General features: G+C 38.3%; 1 protein-coding gene across 6 annotated transcripts in view; it reads left to right on the forward strand.

Moving 5' to 3' along the window:
- The window catches only part of LOC111588989 (DNA (cytosine-5)-methyltransferase 3A-like), a 78,184-nt gene that overhangs the window by 12,944 nt on the left and 42,405 nt on the right, over positions 1 to 22,835 (forward strand). For 4 of the 6 annotated variants that reach the window (XM_023299659.3, XM_035943630.2, XM_023299660.3 and 1 more), the window contains exons 3-6: positions 3,430 to 3,537; positions 16,526 to 16,649; positions 17,013 to 17,050; positions 17,162 to 17,278. In XM_023299659.3, the coding sequence (XP_023155427.1) occupies positions 3,430 to 3,537; positions 16,526 to 16,649; positions 17,013 to 17,050; positions 17,162 to 17,278 (387 nt within the window). Of the gene's footprint in view, positions 1 to 3,429; positions 3,538 to 14,319; positions 14,478 to 16,525; positions 16,650 to 17,012; positions 17,051 to 17,161; positions 17,279 to 22,835 lie in introns of those variants that run through there. The other 2 variants (XM_023299661.3, XM_023299663.3) reach the window with 2 other exon arrangements.

A 22,835-nucleotide genomic window follows, 5' to 3' on the forward strand; every position in this document is an offset into this window, starting at 1 on the left:
ATTTTTACATACAGAACAATAAAAGCACTCAGAGAGCACAGTACTCTGGCAAGGCGGCTCAGTCATTGTATGGTTTCTGACGGATAAGTCCGCAGCAGTGGATTTGTAGTAGGATCACAATCATGTGGTCGTCAGCAGACAGCTGACGTAGCGTTCACTTGCTGTGACACTGTGCGACTATCTTGCAATGAAACAGAAATCTTTAGCAAATCCTCGGATCCAGACTATAAGCCGCATCACTGTCAAAATCTAATTACTTGGTCCTTGTGTCATTTCTGACCTTCTGTGAAAATTTCCTCCAAATCCATAAGTCTGTTTTTGAGTAGTGTTGCGCACAGAAAGACAGACAAATGTTCGCAGATTGTCATATAACTCTGCCGCGTTCCTTGACGGAGTACTAACACAAGAGAGAAGATTTTATCTCATATCATTCAGTCTGAATTATGGCTGGTAATGTAAGAATTTTGTCACATCATTTTGCTGTTTTGGGCAGCGTGTTATTTAAGTGAACAAACTTTGTTATTAAAGTTTTAATTTATCCGCCAAGGAATGCAGTGGAGTTATGTGACTATTGGCGTACGTTTGTCTGTTTATGTATGCGCAGCATTTCTGAAAACGGACCAACGGTTCTAGATGAAATTTTCAGGGAAGGTCAGAAATGACATAAGGACCATGTCGTTAGATTTTGGCAGTGATGCAGGTTATAGTCTGGATCCACGGATTTGTTAAAGATTTCTGTATCATTGTGAGATAGCAGCACAGCCTCACTGTACTATGACTACAAGTGAACACTGCGTCAGCTGCCTGCTGACTGCGCTCTCTGAGTGCATTTGTCATTTTTGTCACAAGACACAATAATGAAAAACATAAAAAAATGGCATTAGCAAAATAATACAGCACCAGTTTTAAGTGAACCAAGGATGGGTATGTTTGGTCTGTTTTCAGGGGGTAAGAAAGAAAATCCAAACACACCCAACGGCATCTACACCTGACTACATACAAACCCCAAGGAAATGGTACCCCAACCTACAGAGAATGAAGTGAACACTTACTTGGTTGTAACCCTGTAATATGTCTCTTGCATGTGTTATCTTAAACAAGCTTTGAACAAGTTGGGCAAACATCTGATTAAAAGCAAATTTGTGCGTAACTACTACATTTAAAGTTGCCTGCTTCACTTCAGCAATACAACAGCATGATGGTTCTCTCTGGTATCTGTGACAATTATTTAATTTCTGCCTGAGGCAGTGATTCGCATAAAGAGTGCCTGAACTTGAATTACAAAGCCCTTCATGAAAGTCACTGCAGCAAGAAAACTCTGGCCTCCTTGCTATATTTAAATACTCTTAAAGTAACAGGCATAATCTCTTACATGATGAATCTATATTGAAGTTGTGACTGTTCACTAAAGATGCAACAGGCGCTGTTTGTTTTATTTGGCTTTTTCACGTCTTTTTGGGTCCTCATCAAGACCCGGCTTCTTACCAAGTCAAACTTGCTTGATGTAAAAATAGAGTGTGGACCTGACTCGAGTTTGATTGGACTCCCAGATTATTGTGGAGGGTGTTGCATCTACTGGGATATTACTACTGTATTGGAGACACCAGTTTTACAGTACTTTGGTCTAATCTGATTTTAAGTGACTAGATAATTACTACATTGCAATGGAGGCTTAGGTGTGACAAATTCTTTGCTTTGCAAGTCTTAAGCCCTTTAGCCTTTGGTTGCCTTTGGCATTTCCACCTCATGAAACATCCAAATCCATCAGTAAGAGCTCTTATTACTAAATTGAAAAACTCTGTGATCTATGGATAAGGAACAATTGGGAGAAAAACAGTCGGTCTCTTTGTCCCCATCACAATGTCAGCAAACACTGATGTTATCAAACCTGTTGAAAAATTTGCAGCTCTTACCAGCTCAAAAACCTTCTCCAAATGTTGTTGGTTTGTATGGTAAATTTACATGAACAATTATTTATAAGCAGTACATCTTACTGACTGTATTAAGAGCATCAAGTATCATCCAGATGTGACTGATCCACATGATTGATGTACAGTTTCTTCATAGTTACACTGATTTATGGCCAACAGCCATATCAAATTTTAGTGCCTCGCTGCCCCTAATGGAGACTTATTCATTTCTATGCTAGGACTCATTCCTGAAATATAAGAAATAGCTTCAGCAGAGAAAAAATGGATTTGTGGTTCCCTTTTATTCAAAGAAACTTTATAATATTCAAAAGCAAATGAATCAAGTGTGCACTATGTTATTCCTGTCACACAGCTGCATTTATTTGAAGCTTCAAAGCTGAATGTTTTGCATGTTGCCATCCATTTTTTGTATCAAAAATATGCCACTCTTTTCCCTACAGAACACAGTATGATCGGCTGCTGTTATATTAATTTAGAGTATCTGTGTTGTCAGGACAATGAAGAATTGGTTTTCTTGATTGAAGTTGAAACTAAAGATTTCAGTTTTGTAACTCAAGTCAGAATCAAGTACATTACTTGGCAAGAAACAGTTGTTCACCAATGAGCTGCCAACAACTTTGACATAAGGGAATTGTAGAAGCGTTGTTTGGCATAAAGTAACAGATTAAATATTAGAGAAAACAATGTAGGCAAATATAATTTCAGCTCATCATCTCACAGGGTAGTCTGGTGTATTTTAGCATCCACCACACTCACTACCTAGTTGATACACAGGTGCAGCAGGCTATTTTTATTCTATATATCATTGTAAAATTACACCATTGCTCATCTACAATTCAGCTGTGCCACCACACCATTTGGTCTCTGCTGTGGACCAAAAGCAGAAGAAGTGTAAAGAACTACAGGATATGTTCATTTAGAGCCTCTTGAAAGGCTTCAATACAAGCTGGTGCAGAAGACATGTTTTCAAAGTTTCCACGGTTTTATAAAATACATAACTGATAGTTTTTTTTTATCTTGCAGGAGTCATTGTGCTCTGTGCGCTTAGATCATTTGTGAGCAGGTCTCATAGGACAACATGCATCCTGTCAGCTTTACTAAACACAGCTGGATTTCATGTCTGCAAACATATAATTTACTGGTTTTCTCTTTCATATTTCTCCCATTTATAGCTTGAGACGGCTTTGTTCAGTCAAAACTTGGCTGTGTTTTGAAATGTTTGTTTTAAGCAGCTTGCTCTTTAATTTCCCATTTTCTTCTCAAGAGAAAGGTCATTAAAAGTGTGAAAATTGGCTCTCATAAATGGCTGATAACCTACCTATTAATGCTTCTCTTAACCGTGTGCTTTGCTTTACACATTTTATCCTGTTTTTCAGACGTGTCTTAACTATAATGCCTTGAATTGTTGCTGCTTTAATGTGGTGTCACTGCTGACATCAATTATAACTTCATACAGTCATCACTCAGTGTTTGATGTGGCCTCCCTGTAATTTCCCAGAGTGAAGACGGAGCAGACCAGGACAGTCCAGAGGAGGGGACGCCAGCGAGCCCCCGCAACAAGCGCAGAGTGGGTCGTCCTGGCAGGAAACGCAAACAGCTGCTGCCTGTGAGTACTGTAATTAAAGCCTGTCGTCGGCTTCATCATTTTATGCTTTAAATTATAGCAAAGTGAATGACTTCTTTTATTGACCAAAACAAAAATTGTATGCGCTGTCAGGACTGACTTGCATTCCATCACAATCAATAAGTATCGCAATAGTAAAGTAATGTAACTTGATTACCTCACATTACTTTTGGATTTCATTTCAATTAAAACATTAAAAAAGAAATATCAGTAAGATGGCTTTTAGTTAAGTTTATCCTGTGTGCATGTGTGCACATGGCATGGAAAATTTGCCAACTTTCATTCAGCCTCCCCTCAGAGTGAGATTCTGGTCAGCTTTATATTTTGGTAGGTGTACAGTATACTTATTTAAATTAATTCCTCATAGTAATTTATTTTAATTGTAATTTGAGTGAACCAACGCTTTAAGTAAGTTAACAAAAGGAATGCCGTTCTGTACTTGAAGTGTTCACCCACAAAGCTATATACAATACTACAATAATAACTAAAACAGTAATAGCTCAAATAAATATTTATTAATGATTAGCTACTAATAATCTGCTGACTGTGCTGCTGACAACTTTTAAGTAGTTTATTTATTATTTTCCCATTCATGCGTAGTCATAACTTGTCTAACTACAGCAACTGTGATGCCACAAAATGTATTTTTTCAGTTCATTTAGCAACCTGTTGCTAGTTTGATAGTTGTTTAATGATTAGAGAGGTCATGTTCTGTGTGGGAAGCACACATGCACACAATAATATCTCTACTACAAACATCTTGCTCTGCGACTGTGAAACCAAAATGTCTCTATAATTCAACACTTAACATGACAGAAAAATATTTTTGATTGAAGGTAATGGATGAATCAGACTTTTGCAGAAAAATATAGCTGCTGTTATAGACCTTAGGCTTCAACCTGAAGATTGCTGCTTTGTAATGATTAGACTGCAGGTGATAAACTGTGACTCTGTGTGTGACAGCTCACCTGTCTCAGATAAAAGTACACAGCATCATTTACCGTTAGGTCCTAATCAATTCTGTCACCATGCCAGGGATAGTTTATACTTAGAAGAAATAGAAGAAATTAGTAAAATTACTGCTGCTGTGCCGTGAATAAATGCACCCAGGCCTCTCTCTTTGGAGATTCTCATATGGATCCTGCTGTTGTCTGATGCTGCAGCTACAGTCATGGAAAAAATTCTTAGACCACTCTTGTTTTCTTCAGTTTCTTGTTCATTTTAATGCCTAGTACCACTAAAGGTATATTACCTGAAGAATACAATGAACACGAGTAAAAATGCAGCTGATTACATAATACTTTATGTCCTGTTGCTTAAGCTTAATTGTATTCCCAGGGTAAAGAAGAGGCCATTTCATGTCATGAGCAGCACTGTCAGCTCTCACTTAATCCCTAAAACAAAAGAATTATGTGCCACAAAGCCACAAAGGCAGCCATCTTGGCACTGCTGGAAATTGGCATGAGTGAGAGACAGGTAGCGAAGAAACTGAAGATCTCCAAGACAGCCGTTCAGTACACCAAGAAAAAACAAGCCGAACGTGGTACTATTAAACTGCTAGCTGGTTGTAGCCAGAAACGTCTTTCTACCCCATGGGATGATTGTGCACTCGTCTGTTCCTGTGTCAGGAATCGTCATCAGACCTCCAGGGACCTTAAAAATGAGTGAGCACTGTCGCAAATGCAAAATGGAGAACTACAAGCTCAAAAAATAAAGCAAATTTGTTTGAATTTGTGCAACAGGAATGGGCTGCTGTGACAGCAGAACAATGTCAGAAGCTGGTGGAGAGCATGCCAAGATGCATGGCTGCAGTCATCAAAAACAATGGTTATGAATCAATACTAATTCCTGTGTGTATCGTGACTAAAACAGACAGAAAACAAAACATGGAATGCCTAAAAGCACTGTTTTAACAGTACAATGCCATAGCTACTGATGTAAGAACTTAAGTGTTTTTGGTAATTCTCAAGAAAACCATGGAAAATTGCTACATATCAGCTCTTAAATTAAACTCCTATGAGCTGTTTTTGTTGTTATTATTATATTTGTCCAAACAAATGTACCTTTAGTTATACCAGGCATTGAAATGAACAAGAAGTTGAAGAAAACAAGGGTGGTCTAATCATTTTTTCCATGACTGTATTTAATAGTTTTCAGTGGAAGCACACCTACAATCCGTTGAAAGCAACAAACTTAATGTCAGTTCCTGTTAATGTTTTGTCGAAACCTGCATTCATTCCATTACTGGGGAGTCTTCTTCTTAATTTTTACAAACTATCTCCATCATAGTGAAAAAGTTTTTTATCGGCATTTCAATCTGTAATAGATGTGAAATTATACAGCAAAGTAAATTACCTCACAATGAAGAGTTTCGTGTGTGCACCTCTGACAACTAAAGGCACATAAACTGTGTCCTCTTAGCTCTCTGTGATGTTTATAGACCATGGTTGCTTGTTTGGTCAAGTAGAGATTGAAAAGTGAGTGTCTCATGACAAAAGCGTGAGCGTAGGCAACCCTGGCATGGTAGTATATCATCCTTTGCCTCTTTTAAAATGTGTTTTAAAATTGTAATTCTGCTAAATATCCCCATTCTTACACAATGTTTTTGTAATCTAATTATGTCGTCTTGCTCTGTAACTTTTTTCGTTTACTAATTATGTAACCACAGTTTATGCTCACCTTGCTTTGCTTTTATGGATTTACACCTGCTCATAACACAGAGGAACACACACGAATCTGGAGGCACACTTACTGCATTTATTAAGTGTCACATTTGAGTGTATTTGACAGATAATGTGATGGAACACTTGCCTCTTCACAGTAGCTTTTGTGGGTTGCTTTTCTTCTGCTTTTGTATGTTTTGTAGAGACATTTTTCTTTACCGACAGTGTGTCTAAGAATGGGGACTTCCCCTGCGCATTGACAGTAGCAATAGCGGTAAACGCCTACACTCTCCTCCACATTTATGCCCTCATCACTTTCACTAGTCAGCTTGGCTCCAACCTCCACATTTTACACATACCACTTAAAGTCATGGTGAAACAAAAGTTAGATCATCCCTAGCATCAGTCATGTGATGAATTTCCATGTGAAACAGAATATGTGGCTTCAGGTCTGAGAGGATTGCTCAGAAGTGGGCATGAGTTAGTGATTCACTGAGCCATGCTAAGATGTAGAGAAGAGGCGGAGTAAAACATTAACAACAAGAAAAGCACTCAGAGAGCACAGTATTCCACCAAGTCTGCTCAGTCTTTGTATAATTTTCAATGGATGAAATCTTTAAAAACATTTGTGGTCTGCAGTGGTCGATTTGTAGTAGGATCGCGATCATATGATTGTTAGCAGGCAGCTGATGTAGTGTTTACTTTTAGTCATAGTTACAGTGACACTGTGCCGCAATGATAGAGAAATCTTTAACAAATTTGTGTATTCAGTCTATAAGTCGCATCACTGTCAAAATCTAATCACTTGGTCCTTGTGTCATTTCTGACCTTCCCTGAAAATTTCATCCAAATCTGTGAGTCTGTTGTTGAGTAATGTTGCTAACAGACAGACAGACAAACCAATGTCAATCGTCACATAAGTCCACCGCATTCCTTGGTCTTTCCTTAATCATTGTAAATGTAAAGGAACTTTGATGTTTCAGCTCAGTTTTATTATTTATTTATCATGTATTTATAAAAACTGAAAAACCCACTGAGATCAAGATGTCTTGCAAGAGGGAGCTGAGAGCTGATAAACCAAGGGATATACACTGAGTAAATACCAATCTATCCTGTTAACGTCATTGAAAGAACAAAATAAACCAGACTTTGTTGATCCAGATTAAGTTTTTATTACCCCATTTTAGTGAGAGTTTTGTTTGATTATCAGACGTCACTAAACAGATACATTACCAGTCAAAAGTTTGGACACTCATTCAGTGGTTTTTATTTATTTTAATTATTTTCTACATTGTAGATTAATGCCGAAGACATCAAAACTATGAGAGAACACTCTTAGAATTATGTAGCATACAAGACAGTCTTAAACAAACCAGAATATGTATTACATTTTAGATTCTGTAAAGTGGCCCTCTTTTGCTTTGATAACAGCTTTGCACGCTCTTGGCATTCTCTCAGTCAGCTTCATGAGGTAGTCACCTGGAGTGGTGTAAATTAACAGGTGTGCCTTGTCAAGAGTCAATTTGTGGAATTACTTGCTTTCTTAATGTGTTTGAGACTATAAGTTGTGTTGTGCAGATGTAGAGTTAGTACACAGTGGATAGCCATATTTGACTACTGTTGTAATTCATAGTATGGCAAGAACCAATCCACTTAGGAAAGAGAAACGACAGTTCATCATTACTTGAAGACATGAAAGTCAGTTGAACATTTCAAGAACTTTGAATATATCCTCAAGTGCAGTCGCAAAAACCATCCAGCACTATAATGAAACTGGCTCTCATGAGGAAAGAAAGACCAAGAGTTGCCTCTGCTGCTGAGGATGAGTTCATCAGAGTTACCAGCCTCAGAAACACACACATAAATTCTTCACAAAGTTCTAGTAGCAGACACATCTCCAGATTAACTGTTCAGAGGAGACTGCATGAATCAGGCCTTCATGGTGGAATTGCTGCAAAGAAGCCACTAGTGAGGATTAACTGGAAGAAGAGATTTGTTTGGGCCAAGAACACAAGGAATGAACATTAGACCAGTGGAAATCTGTACTTTGGTCTGATGAGTCCAAATTTACAAATTTTGATTCCAACTGCTGTGTCTTTGTAACACACAGAAAAGGTGAACAGATTTTCTCTACATGCATGGTTCCCACCGTGAAGCATGGAGGAGGAGGTGTGATGCTGTGGGGGTGCTTTGCTGGTGACACTGTTATGGGATTTATTCAAAATTGAAGGCACACTGAACTAGCACGGCTACCACAGCATCCTGCAGTGCCATGCCATCCCATCCGGTTTGCGTTTAGTTGGACCATCATTTGATTTACAATGAGGCAATGACCCCAGACACACCTCCAGGTTGTGTAAGGGCTATTTGACCAAGAAGGAGAGTGTTGCGTGTGAGTGCTGCGTCAGATGACCTGACCTCCACAATCACCTGACCTAAACCCAATCCAGATGGTTTGAGATGAGATGGACCACAGAGTGAAGGAAAAGCAGTCAACAAGTGCTCAGCATCTCTGGGAACTCCTTCAAGACTGTTGAAAAACCATTTGAGGTGGCTACCTCATGAAGCTCACCGAGAGAATGCCAAAGGTGTGCAAAGCTGACATCAAAGCAAAATGAGGCCACTTTGAAGTATCTAAAATATAAAACATATTCTGATTCAACACTTTTTGTTTACAACATTATTACTCTGCCAAGGAGACAGAGCATTGGCGGAGTTTCGTGAAGATCGGCGTTGGTTTGTCTGTCTGTCTGTTAGCAACATTACTCAAAAATGGACTAACGAATTTGGATGAAATTTTCAGGGAAGGTCAGAAATGACGCAAGGATCAAGTGATTAGATTTTGGCAGTGATGCAGCTTATAGTCTGGATCCACAGATTTGTTAAAGATTTCTGTATCATTGCAAGATAGTGGCATGACATCATTGTAACTATGACTACAACTGAACACTACGTCAGCTGCCTGCTGACAGTCACATGATTGTGATCCTACTAAAAATCGCAAGTTGCGGACTTATCGGGACTTATCCATCCAAAATTATACAAGGAACAACTGATTAAATTGTGGGAGTGTTTCCGAGTCCCATCAGTTCCCACCACTTGCTATATATTTAGATCACGCGGTTCAGTATCTGGACATAATGTACACATGCATAACACTCACCTGTTCTCAGTGAGGTCCTTTTGTTTGTGGGTACATCTATATTAAATGGCCACATTCTATAGTGCTGCAATTTCTGCCTCAACTTTTTTCAAAACTTCAGTCGTTGGAAATGATACGACTGAGCAGCATTGGCGGAGTGCTGCGCTCTCTGAGTGCTTTTCTTGTTCCATATGTGTTCTTTCATAGTTTTGATGTCTTTAGTATTAATATACCATGTAGAAAATAATTAAAATCAGTAAAAAACAATGGAGAAGGTGTGTCCAAACTTTTAACTAGTACTGTAAATGCATTTTTTAAAAACTCCTTGAGAATTTTAAAATCCATTAAATGTCTTCATCTGTATCACCAGGCCAGAGGGAAATTTAAACTTCCACATTGAATTTTAGAGAGGGTAACTCTCAGTTGACAGTGATGTTATCTAACCTGTTCTATAAAGTTTCAACTACAACTCCAGATTTGATGCAACAGAAATGAATCACAGTAGTACTATGATCTATCTATCTTCAGTGAAAGTACCATGCATGACAGCCTTTAAAAACAGGGGATGAATTGTGTTTTAACACTATATATATATATATATATATATATATATATATATATATATATATATATATATATATATATATATATATATATATATATATATATATATATATATATATATGAGGTCTCTGGACCTAAAATGATGAACATTATTTTAGAGTTACAACTCTCATGGGACTTATTTTTTAGCTTAAAGAACCTCTTCATGATGAGAAATTGCTGTGTGTTATATTTAAAATGTGTTAAATCCTGGTTCCTTCATATGATAATGAAAGCAGTGCAGACCATGACAATGGTTAGTAATGAATTCAGCTCCCTGTACATCTATTTTAAAACAAAGGAACTTAAAGCAGCCTCACATGTTGTCTTCGATATGAAGTAATTTCAACACTTTCAGCTGGTCGTTCTTCATGTCCAACAAAACTGACTGCTTCAATTTAGAACATGTGAAAGGAAAGCAAATCTGTCTATAACCATTTTCTGAAACACTACGCAGTTTAATAAATTTGATATCTTAAGTTGACTAAACTTGGTCAGTTACCTCAGCTAATTAATTTTCAGGAGTCATAAGATGAAAATACAATGTTTATTCAACACAAATTCACTAACTCATATTTTAAAACCTCTGAAACTATACATGTATCATTAGAAAATGTCAAGTCACATTGTTCCCTGTTCAGCTGCAGTATTGTAACTTTATTGGCTGTTTTCACCAAAGGTGACAGTGCTACTGACCTCCCCTGTGGGTTTGACTGAGGGTTTGAACTGGCAACTTTCCAGTCACCTTTAGTCCAGCAGTAGTAATCTCTGAGTGGTGTCACAGAGCTGCATTACGTATTTCTTTACTATCACTGACTCCAGATCTTTGGCAGTAACTCTCCTCCATATTCCTCTCACTGTTCATCACTTATTGCTCACTTCTGTGTATGTGTCTGCATATAACTCTGAAGCAGAATCAGCAGGTCAGTAGAGCTGATCAGTCAACCCAGACAGAAGGAATACCAAGTGAACTGCTGTGAGAGAGTGCGTACTATCCATGCATGGGTGCATTCATGTGTGCAGGAGAGCAGGTCTGATCATGCTTTGATGTCTGAGCTCTGACAAGGCGGGCAGGATTAATGTGGGTCCTGTCACACACACACACACACACACACACACACACACACACACACACACACACACACACACACACACACACACACACACACACACACACACACACACACGTAGTGGAGTGTATCCAGGAATAGAGTTATTGTGTGGAGCTTCAGGGTGGAGCTGTCAGTGACACTAACTATAGAGAGCAGAGAAAGAAGGAAACAGCCTCACTTTCTTCTTGTTCTCTCCTTCTCCTCTATCACAAGTAGTCACACACACAAACATTCTTGCCTGTACACGTATTAATACAATAATGATTATGGTTTCGTGGATGATTAGATTAGCTTCTTGGTCCTTCAAACCTCCACCTTCTTTCTTTTTCCTTTCACACTCTTTGCTTCTTAGTTCTTCTGGCTGCTTTTTTTTTTTTTTTTAAAGTTAAGGTAAGTGTCGGCCTCCTCCTATTTCCTCCCTCATTTCTCTCTCAGTTCTCTCTCTCTACTGGTACCATGTGTGGAGCAGCTGCTGGGTTATAATGCATGAGTGTGTTTTACTCCAGAAGAAGTTTGCACTAGGACTACAGAGATATACTGGATTATTTCCCAACGTTTAAATAGTGCTTTTACAGTAAAATCCTATCACAGCCACAGTCAGTTGTGATGTCAACTGATATAAATAATGAAACTTTGCATGCACACTCGTAGGTGGATGTAATCCAGAGTAAAGCTGAACTATAATTATTAAAATTGCCTGGGTCTTCACTTAGTGTAAGCATGACTTGATAACCAGAGTCTTCCATTTGCTTTTGGCACATCTTGCAGCTTACTCTGGTTTCTTTAGGTGTTTACTGATCTGTGTCCAAACCACAAAAGTTACAGAGAGATTGTGGAAAAATTATGGTTGCAGTGTCTGACTAAAAGTGCCATGACTTGTGGCTTGTGAATAAGAAATGACTTTCTTGGGCCAGAAATCAAACTGATTTTAGGCTGCAGCTAGCTGTGAAAGCAACAATGCTTCTGTTATGGTCCCGTTTTAATTAATTAAAATATTTCTGTTGTGTTGAGAACCACACAGATAAAACTGATATCACATCTGGTCTATACTCAGGTTAATCCTGCAAAAACATTGCCAAAGTTACATGAAGTTACTCCCTTAATCTGTGTATTTACAATTGTTGCAAAAATTTGGTCAGGTCCATAACTATTTGCGCAGTGACATCATTGTGTTTTACAAAAAAAGTGTTGTTGCCACACACCGATTCAAATAGAGTGGACAAAATGATAGAGAGAAGAGCAACTGCTAGATTGATGGATTACTTGAGCAACTCTTTGAACAATAAATTAGTCATTTTTAAGCAAATACTTGATGTTTCTGGCTTTTTAAAGAAATGAGAATTTGATGCATTTCTTTGTTTTACATGATTATAATCTGAGCTGATGATCTCAGTATTTTCTGACATGTTATAGACAAAACAATTCATTGAGACAATAATTGTCAGATTAACTCACAATGAAAACAATCACCTGTAATACACTTTCAGTGGAATAAGGGCTGAGTTCCAACTTGCAACTGTCTCCAAAAATCTGACTGTAAAGGGATCAGGAAGTTTGCTGAGGCAACAGTTTGCTGTGACCACAGCAACATGCTGCTGCTTCTCTCACACACCAGCAGAGACTCACTTCACATAACAAACCCACTAGTCAGTATCATCATTTCTTATAGGGGATGAGCAAGTATATTTAGGAAAAGGTACTGTGGTATTAGAGGTAAAAATGCAAAAAAATGCCTCTTGTGACTGTTACTATAAATCATTCGATTATCACTCATAGACTACTGTAAAGGCAGGAATTTACTTTTGTAGTAACCTTAATCACCTTTTCACAAAATAACTGAAATCAAGAACTGCTTAGAACCAAAACTGATGAGCAGAATCATAATTGTTAAAAATCAAATGTTGTCCACGTGTAAGTATAACAGTTTATTGACATTTATTACCAGGCTGCTGTCCTAGACTACATTAGTTTTAGTTTAGTGTAGTATACCTAATAAAGTGGCAACTGAGGTGACTGTATAGAGTACATATGCCTTACTTTTATCTTTTTATTATGAAGATAATTGCATCTTCATAGTAAAGGAAATGTTGAAGATAATCATTATTAAGAACAATTTAACAGTAAATTCTTTAGGAGTCAACACATCTGGGATTTTTTCCCTAGTTGTTAGGTTTGGTTGTTCAGTTAATCTGGCAGATAGGAATAGCTCTTGTGGCCAGTGTGGCCACAAGAGCTATTCCTATTAATAGCAAGTGTTGCTATCAAAAATGAAGCAAGCAATGAAAATGTAGATGTTGAAGAAGTTGACATTACTCTTCCGCCAGAATCTGTGATGTTACTTTTCCGACTGACACTGATGTGACAGTTCAGGCAGTTCTCCAATCGTTACATGCACAGGAGCAATTAATAATGAGTAAAATAAAAAGTACCCACTGTGCACACATTTCTGCACATATGTGTTGTCTCCATTTGTCACACTGATGATGGGAACAGCTACAGCACATTTTAGTCCATCTGCACACAGCTCATGTGGTTATGTGTGCTACAGTTTAAATAACATTGCAGTTTACACAGCTACTTCAATTCTACATTTAGAAACAGACACAACTTGCATGTATTTATTTGCTATATTAGGTTGATATAATAGCTTATTTTGTTATTTTTGAGGCACTATTGTTTTATTGTTTGCCACATCCTGTTCTCTGCTCACCCTGGGTTTCATCTATTTAAAAACAGCCCTTCATTAGAATTACACTGGTTATAGTCTGTCAGCTGCACAGTAAAGTCAGGTACTTTCCACACTGTCTGTCCTTCAAGATCAAGGCAACATTAGATTCTGAGAAAAGAGGAAGTGCAGGTCAGTGATCAGTTGTGTAAAACACTGAAAAACAACATGAACCACCAGTGGACACGTTGGAGGTACAGTGTGAATTATATATCTGTAAAAAAACATCTTATGTTGTGATGCACATTGGACTCATTTGTGTGTGTTTGGTCATATCTGTCTCTGTCTTCAAGCTCAATTCTCTTAGTACAACTTGAAAGCTGCATTAAGCAATATCCTGTGATAGTCATACTGAATCAAATAACTGCCTGTAACGTGAATCAACACAACAGTCAGCAGCCGCATTGAGGAGGTAGTTTTGGTTCACCGGCCCAAATGAAACTCAATCAACAGACCTTCTCTCACAAAAGGAAGTCTATAACCAGTTCACTCAAGCCGGCTGTACACTTCCTGTTTAGCGCTAAATAACGGAGAGGCGGAAGAACGTCGAACACATAGCATTCCAAAGACATCCAGATACTTTTCTGTGGACCAAACCAGGGCTGAAATGAATTTACATTCTACATGTGACCAAAAAGATGACTGCAAGTCCAGATTCCTCTGTTTCTGCTGAATGTGTAAGTAGTCAGTTGTTTGCTTAAAAGATAGCTGTAGGAAGTAATGTAGTGTTGTCTTGATTGCTTAATGCAGCTTTAATTTCGTTTTGGGATTGAAATGATAAATGTAAAGTCCACGTGCTCATGTCATGAACACGTGATGGTGCTGCATGTGCACAGGATAGACACTGGTGCACTCTTTTTTTATTTTAGAAACATTGTAATCTTGTCTGAATTATTTTATACCATGATTATTTTTTGCACATTTTTAAAATTCATGTGAGCTAATTAATTATTAGTTGTCCACAATGTGTGTTTTTAATATACACATGCTTGATTTTTACATAGCAAGTTTTACACTGATTTCAGCCACTTGACTCAAGTGGTTGAATTAAGTTGATTGCTTTTATTTATTTAGTTTGAATGTGTTGTATTTGCTGCAGTTTATGAAGTCCATTGAATGCAATAATCAGAAATATATTCCCATTTTCAATTCAAGTCGCATCATTTTCATTTATTCAGTTATTTCCACAATGTCTGTTACAAAATATTAGCTTCTTTTGCTAAGCTAGTTTTTTTTAATGAGAGTTCATAAACAATTATTAGTAATTCTCTACTTATTTAAAACATTTTTGGTTTTCAAAGCTTCAGTTCTTCCTCCCACAGTCCAACAACACGCTCAGGTTAATTGGTAACTCTAAATTGTCCGTCGGTGTGAATGCAAGTGTGATTGTCTGTCTGTATATGTAGCCCTGCGATAGACTGGCGACCTGTCCAGGGTGTCCCCTTCCTTCGCTCTAAGTTGGCTGGGATAGGCAGCTCCCCCCACCCACCCTCCACACCTCCCACACAAACACACACACACACACACACACACACACACACACACCCTCGCCTCCACCCGACCGTAATGAGGATTAAGTGGTGTATAGATAATGGATGGATGGAAAGCTTCAGTTCTGAGCCGAACTGTGTACTGCCACTATGAAACAAGGGCCATACTGTCATCTAAATGCAGAGACACAAAAACCCTGCTGCCTTTTAGTGTTTCAACCTGCCTTAACTTTTAGAACCTGGTTAATGCAACAGGAAAAAGGTGGCCCTATATATGCAATTAACTTTTTTCAGTTACTTTACAAAAGGACAACAGCACAAATTAATGCAAAATATTACATTTTGGCCTTTAGATGGGATATTTGAGGCACTATAAGGCTTTGTACCACCAAAAATGTCCCCTTTTATCAAAACCTTGTGTTTGAGTATCAGCGTTAAAAGTGTGTGCTGTGTAGTTCAGTTTGTCCTGAGGCCCTTTTGGTCACCTTTTCTGTTCTCTGCCTTTTACAGGCCTCTTCAGCTGCTCATTACAGCCTTTGTGGGCTTGTTAGCGCAAGCTAGCGTTAGTGTAGCCTTTGAGCTCGACATTCACCCCTGGTCTCTGCATTTTAACTACCCATCTATAAAATCTGTTAGCAGCACACACACACACACACACACACACACACACACACACATATACAAACCATGCTTGTCTTTCAGAGCTATACAGAGTTTATTATTAATGATGCTCAGCCACTGAATTAGAGACAGGAGGTTCTTTGCATGTAGTCATCTTGATATTATGCATTTACATACATTCATTTCATTGAAACATATAACTTTCAAAACATAGCTAATTTTGAGTTTATTTTACATGTAATGTTGTGAACATTTAGCTGCATTTAACGTGAGTTCCCCCTTACATGTGCTTGTTAATCATCAAAGCTGTTAATAGCATAAATGCTGCTCCCCTTCTCATCTACCAAGTGTGTGTGTGTGTGTGTGTGTGTGTGCGCGCACGCGTGCAGACACACTGCTAGATGTACCTGCTCAGTACTGTACTAACAAGGGTAGACTCATAGGTATGTTCAGGTATTGCAGTAGCTCTTTGACTGTGTGCATGTGTGTGATGTGTGTGTATAAATCCTGTATATGTGTTCGTAATTATTATGTCTATGGAACGCTTAGATGGGTCTAGACAAGGGTGAGTAGCAGTTTTCTCAGACCTGGACTGTGCTCTTTCTGTTTCCCAGGAGATGGCGACCTCTGACCCATGTGCAAACGCCCCCCCAACTCCACCTGAGGAGCCGGAGCCCTCACCCTCTCCTCGCAAGAAGCGTGGCCGTCGGAAACTCGAGCCACCAGAGAGCAATAAGGGTATAGATTTATTGCAGTCATATTATTTCAAATAATGTTGCTTCGCCCATATATACTTGTGTACCTTTGATTGAACTTTATTCGTGAGAAAAGTTTCTATTATCTATCTAGTTTTCTACTTTTAATCTTAAAACAGTATTTACAACATAACTTTCAAAATTATTTACCCACAGGCCTCTCAGAAAACGTGTCAGTTTACCAGAAAGGGTAACGGCTAAATAATTTCCAGATTGCAGAGAGCAGTTTGACTTTAAATATGGATGCTGTGGCAAAGTGATGAAAACCATGACTTTACCTCCTCATTAAGCCTCTTGTTAAATCTGTACAAATGAGCCATTTCCTGTAACTTTCCTTCTCCTGCAGACGAGCCAGACGACAGAAACTGCGACTCCCCCAGAGAGGTGAGGAAACCAGTTGCTACTCCACTTCTACTTGTTCTCTGCATCCAAAAATTAAGCTAAGCATTCTCATATTGTACATAGGAACATAACACGTTTTGTGTGTATGTGCAGGGTGAGACTGGGAGGCTGCGGAGGAGGCCAGTCCCCAGAGTGACTTTCCAAGCTGGAGATCCGTACTACATCAGCAGGAGGCAGAGAGAAGAATGGCTCAGCCGCTGGAAGATGGAGGTGGGAGACAAACAGGTCTCTGTCTGTGTGAATTTATAGCAAAACTCAAATTTCTTTGAGGTGCCCAATCAGAATAAATATGCTTCTCAGTGCCCCTAAATTAGAGTAATCTGACTAATTAGGAAGATTTTTTTTAATTTTGGAATGTCCTTGTCCTACATACTGCAAATGTTTAATTGACTGGCTGCGAAGATTTATAAGCTTTTGAACTGGTTTTATAGATAGACGCTTTGCCCTCTAAAGGAGCCAAACTACAGTAGAAATGAAGTGTGGTTTGCTTTGTGCTGTGCTGAGCTGTCAAGTGAAGGGGAAATCCCCTTGAGAAATTTAAATCAGCCTTAACTGCCGCTGGACTGGGTATCACTATGAGTGTTATCACAAGTTACAGTTTCATTTCATATGTCAAGCATATTAACTCAGTTTGTGATGTTTCTGTTAAATGTTCATTCTACTCAAATAAAAGGAAAGAACAGTCCTAAAAATTCCAAAGATTTTTTTTGTCCTATTTAAAAAATAAAAGCAAGGACTGCTAGCTAGTTCAGCAGCCACCTTGAGTCCACTGCCTCACTCACATGGAAAACTCTCACATCCTACTTAATCTGCTTAAGCTGTCCACACTCTGCTCATTCTTTGCTGCATGCCTGCTACCAGTCCTCCCACCTGAAAGCTGTGCTATCACTCACTGCCACTTCTGCTGCTGTTCTTATAGCACTGGAATGGCTACACCTCCACCTGGCATGCACCTGTAGGCTCTGAGCCCAGGTTTCCCTAAGGGGAAAGTTGTTTTCATCACTTGCCACTCCCTGCTGTGTTGAACTTAATGTTTCCTTGTGGGGATCAACGAGGTCAGAACTTGAATTCAAAACACAAATGCTGTACATATTTTGCATTCACATAATCTATTACATGTGTGTTTGCTGAATAAACTCAATACTCCCACGCATATAAAACACAGTTGCAGTATCTGCAGCTCTTGAAAAGTCTTAAAAAAGTATTTTAATTAGAAGAGCCCAAAATGGTATTATAGCTCTAAATTTATTTAGAAAGTATATATTTTCCCTTTCCAGCTGTTAGATGCTAACATGCTCATCAAAACCTTAAATTAACATATTATTAGAAAAGACACTAGGCTCATTGTTATATGCATAAAAGGAGCTCCAACTCTGCTGTTGGACCCATGGACACTTTTTTTTTCTTTGAGGTTGTTTTCCCTGTCTTTATGATGGTTTGGCCTCTTGATGACTTTAAAATAGGAAATGTTAACACAGAGGCTCTACTCCTAAAGTCTTGAGGGATTGTTTTTTCATCATCTCTCCACTGGTTTCACACTGAAAATTATATTAAATTATATTTTTTGTGGTATTAAAAATGTCTTGCATTTAATTTGGTCAACAATGCTGAGAAATAAACTCTTGTACTAATTTCTTCAGCTTCCATGTTCCCTCTTTAGTACAGTGTACAAATATTTATAGTATTAAAGGTTTATGCAGCGCTCTGTAGGGTTGTGTGTTGTAAGCAGATGTATTTATTATTGTATTGGTTAACAACTATTGCTCCTCCTGCGGGCACCTATAAGTTGAAGCTTGTGCAGAAACTAAGTAGAAACCTCCAAGGCTGAAAAATTAAGCCAGTACAAAAACCACTTGAACCTGGCTCCTAAAGTGAGTCATTCCTTATCGACACCTATGTTGCAATATGCAGCTTTGCTGCAGAAACAAATATGTATAGCCTGGTGCAAAAAGCATTTTTCACCCCTTTGTATGACAGCTGTACTGGGGGGTACATTTTTATGTAAGTCACCTGTTTATATTGTATTAAGGCTTCAAGTTATGCATGATGAAGGGCGTGGCTGCTTTCAGTGACATGTTGGTGCTGCTGCAGGACAGTCAATGGCCCAGAGATGTTTGCATGACCCTCCTCAGCTCATTCTTCATTTCATTGCTCACTTTTGGATTAGTTGGAATTTAGGAGGAATCAGGCTCTGTCTAGATGGTGAGGCTAGACCAGTTGCACTGAGCTTTAAAACTGCAGCTAAGGAATATTATGGATGGGTTCCTCCATCTTTATATACAGTCTATGATAGAAACAGATAATGAATAACAACACAGTAAAACACAGGTGTTCTAAAGTACTACAAAATAATGTTGGACAAGTAATTGCTGGCATATACTGTTCATTAACAAATACTTTGAACAAGTCTTCATCTCTGCTGACTGCAATGTGTTACATAAAGGCATATGCTGCTTCCAGATGTTAAATAGGGGAAGTAAATTATTACTGATGTTCTTGTATCACAATTTGGGCTGCTGGGAAATGCTAAGCATCCATAAACTGATAGTAGTTAACCTAATAACTGTTATTAGGGTATTATTAACTATAAAGCAGGCATTAAATTACCTTCAATGGATTAAAAAAATAATACAGTAACAACCTCATTACATTTAATTAAACATTTGACATGACAGAACCTAATTTTAGAGCAGGTTTTGTCCTTTCATCTGGTTCTGGCCTGTTTAGCCAATGTTTGCCATTTGCAATCATTGTTAGAACATTTCTTCAGCATGCGGTGGACTGTTTTGTGTCAAAAAAGTGGCATCTGGAAATATTTTTGTCAAGGTTTAACCTGTCATCACCTCATTCATATTTTCGTTTTTGTTCGATCTTCATCACACACTTGTGTGTGCAGTCGTCCTGCCTGCCCTCATCTGCTCTGTACAGCTTGTTTGTTTACACTGGAGGGGCGTGGACTTCCTCTCTATACAGACTCACATTTGGCTTGTGGAAGATGACCTGTACTCTGTCAATGTCACTGGCTTTTTGCAGTGAAATTTACCCGGCACTTGACATAATGTAGTGCTGCTGAAAGTGAAAATGGGGTTTTCCTTTTCTGTATCTGCAAAGGTTTTTCATGTGCTATTTGCTTCTCAAAGAGATTTTGTCTTTGGTTGATTTTGACAGACATTATTCTGAAGCAACATTGACATTGGTGCTAAAACGGTGGCGACCTTACTTTTTTTTTGTCCAATGCACCCTCACAGCTCTATCAAGTATCCCTTCTACAAACACCTCTGAACCATGAAAATTCTAAAATTGTTGACGTTTGAAGTTAAAAAGTTTAGGTAGGCTCATTTTAGTAGTCTAGGTGAGGTTGGCATGGAGTAAATGAAGTGGTTGAAGCTTAATGCTTCCATTTGACATTACTTTTGGATATCTGTTCTGATTTTTCTGCTTGTATGTTAGCCAACGCCATGAATACCAATGAGACCAACAAGTTAATTTCTTAAGTTATATTAATATATTGATTATCAGTTATATAAACATAAATTGGAATTTGTCATTACATGTGTGTATTTTGATGGCTAATTGTAATATTTATGTGATGTTGATGGGACTTAACATCTTTAAAGGACGAAATAGATTTTAGTCATTTATAAATTTACTGTCCTCACTAAACTATATTATTGTATCCAAGTCATAATTTCTATTTTTAATTGCAGCGCTTAGAGTTAAAGTTAAAGTTGACCTACTGTGACACATTGTGCTGCTTCAGCTAGTGCAACTAGTTTCTGTTTGTGTTAGGAAAACATAACAAAACAACACTTTTTATTCCTTTATTTTAAGTTGTTACACTTAGTATTTTTATGTTTCTGTGGGATCCCATGGCTGCTTGTCCATAGTGGTGATCACCGTATTCAGCAGTTTCCCTCAATGGTGCAAAGCTTTCTAGCATTTTTAAAGCTTAATGTTTAATTTACTGTTTTGGATCAAATCACTGCTCTCACTTTCCTCCTATTCTTCCAGCTGCAGCACACAGCTGTCTTTAGCACAAAAACTCTAAAAACCAGCTGCTTGGTTTTAGGCAGGCAGGCTACACAGAGATGGATAAAATTAACAACTAACAAGTTAGTGAGATATTTGGCTGATAAAGAAACAGATATTTCCCTCGGGAGGTGGTGGAAACCAAAACAGAGCTTAAAGAAGATAAATATTGGACCTCAATCTTCCAGGGGGCTTTATAACTGCTGGCTGTTTAATATTTAACTGCTTGCTAATAAGGTTGTCATGTCAGTTTAGAATGTGACAATCTTATAATGAATATAACTAATTTCTGTTTCCCTCAAGTAGCCAAATAATCAGTTGCCACCGGTTTAACTACTTCACATTGCAGTTTTATATTATCATAGATGTGTACCAAAAAGATTGTCTCACATGTTTGTGTGAAATGTTGATATCTGACACTAGTGGACTGAGGACAAAATTCCTCACCGGAGTGAATATTGTACTGCTGTGCTGTTGAGAGAGGTAATGTGAATGAGTAGATGATCAGTAGATGCAAAAAGTGTGTGTATGAGGATGGACCTGAAATCCTGTCTGAAAGAGACAGGATGTGTGTGTCTGTCTGTGTGTGTGTGTGTGTGTGTGTGTGTGGCCATGAAAGGAGAAAGTCATTCAGGCTGACTGACACACACAGAGATGTTAGAGCTTGTGAAAGAAAAATGCAAGAGTGTGTGAGAGGAAGTGAGAGAGGTTGATAGACTGAGAGCTCAGGCAGAAACCACATGCAGCTACAGTTTCCCCTTTCTCTTGTTTGAACTTGTTTTACTGCAGTCAGCGTTTGATTGGCACAAGCCTTAAAATCTGTCAGACGTGACAGGAGTTCACATGAGAACAGCAAAAAGAATGCGTTTAGAACGCATAAATAATCTGTGACATGTAACCAACAACAAATCTACATACACGCTGGCCTGAAGCATATGTGAACACACATACAGTTGGTCAAACTGGTACCAGCTTGTCTTCAGACTGCAAACTGTTGCATGTGCATGTGACAGATGGAGAGAGAGAAAGAGACAGGGGCAGAGCATGTGGGACTTTGTTTCAGCATTATCTTCTCACTTTCTGACTCATCACCAACTCTCAAACCCTATGTGATGTGTGTTTTACTTGAGGTTAGTGGAAGGAATTGAGACTAAAAGGAAACGTCTTCTCACAACTTTAGTCTACTTAAAAGAAAGAAAGAAAAACATCTGTGTTGACATACGAAAAACAAGGAGGAATTAAAGTTAAAATATAGAAAGCTGAGAGAAAAATAGGAGCAAAGAAGCAAAACCATAAAACATAAAAGGAAGGAGGTGAGGGCAGAGGTGGGAGTATTCAGACCTTCTTAATAATCTTAATACTTCATTACAAAGTCATAGTTGACGAAAAGTCCTATGTAATATCATAAAATAATGTAACAAAAATATATATGCTTATTATATCAAAGGGGCCATACTATGAAAATTCTTTTTTTTTTTAAAACATAAAGCCTCCCCAGTGTGTTGTGAGACCCAGCAAATGTGAGGAAAGACCATCCTCTCATTTATTTAATTTTGTCCATATCAGACAGCATGTCTCTGAACAAGACCAGAGGTGTCCCTGTGGGCTTCTTCCTAAAACGAGTGTAGGCAGCAGCAGCTTAGTTGGATTTAAAGCTGCAGATACTGAGGCAGCTTGTTTGTAACAGGGCTAAAACCAGGCATATTAAAGGCATGGCAGAAGTACTTATCTATGCAGG

This window comes from Amphiprion ocellaris, chromosome 12 (genome assembly GCF_022539595.1).
Source record: "Amphiprion ocellaris isolate individual 3 ecotype Okinawa chromosome 12, ASM2253959v1, whole genome shotgun sequence".
Taxonomy (NCBI): domain Eukaryota; kingdom Metazoa; phylum Chordata; class Actinopteri; family Pomacentridae; genus Amphiprion; species Amphiprion ocellaris.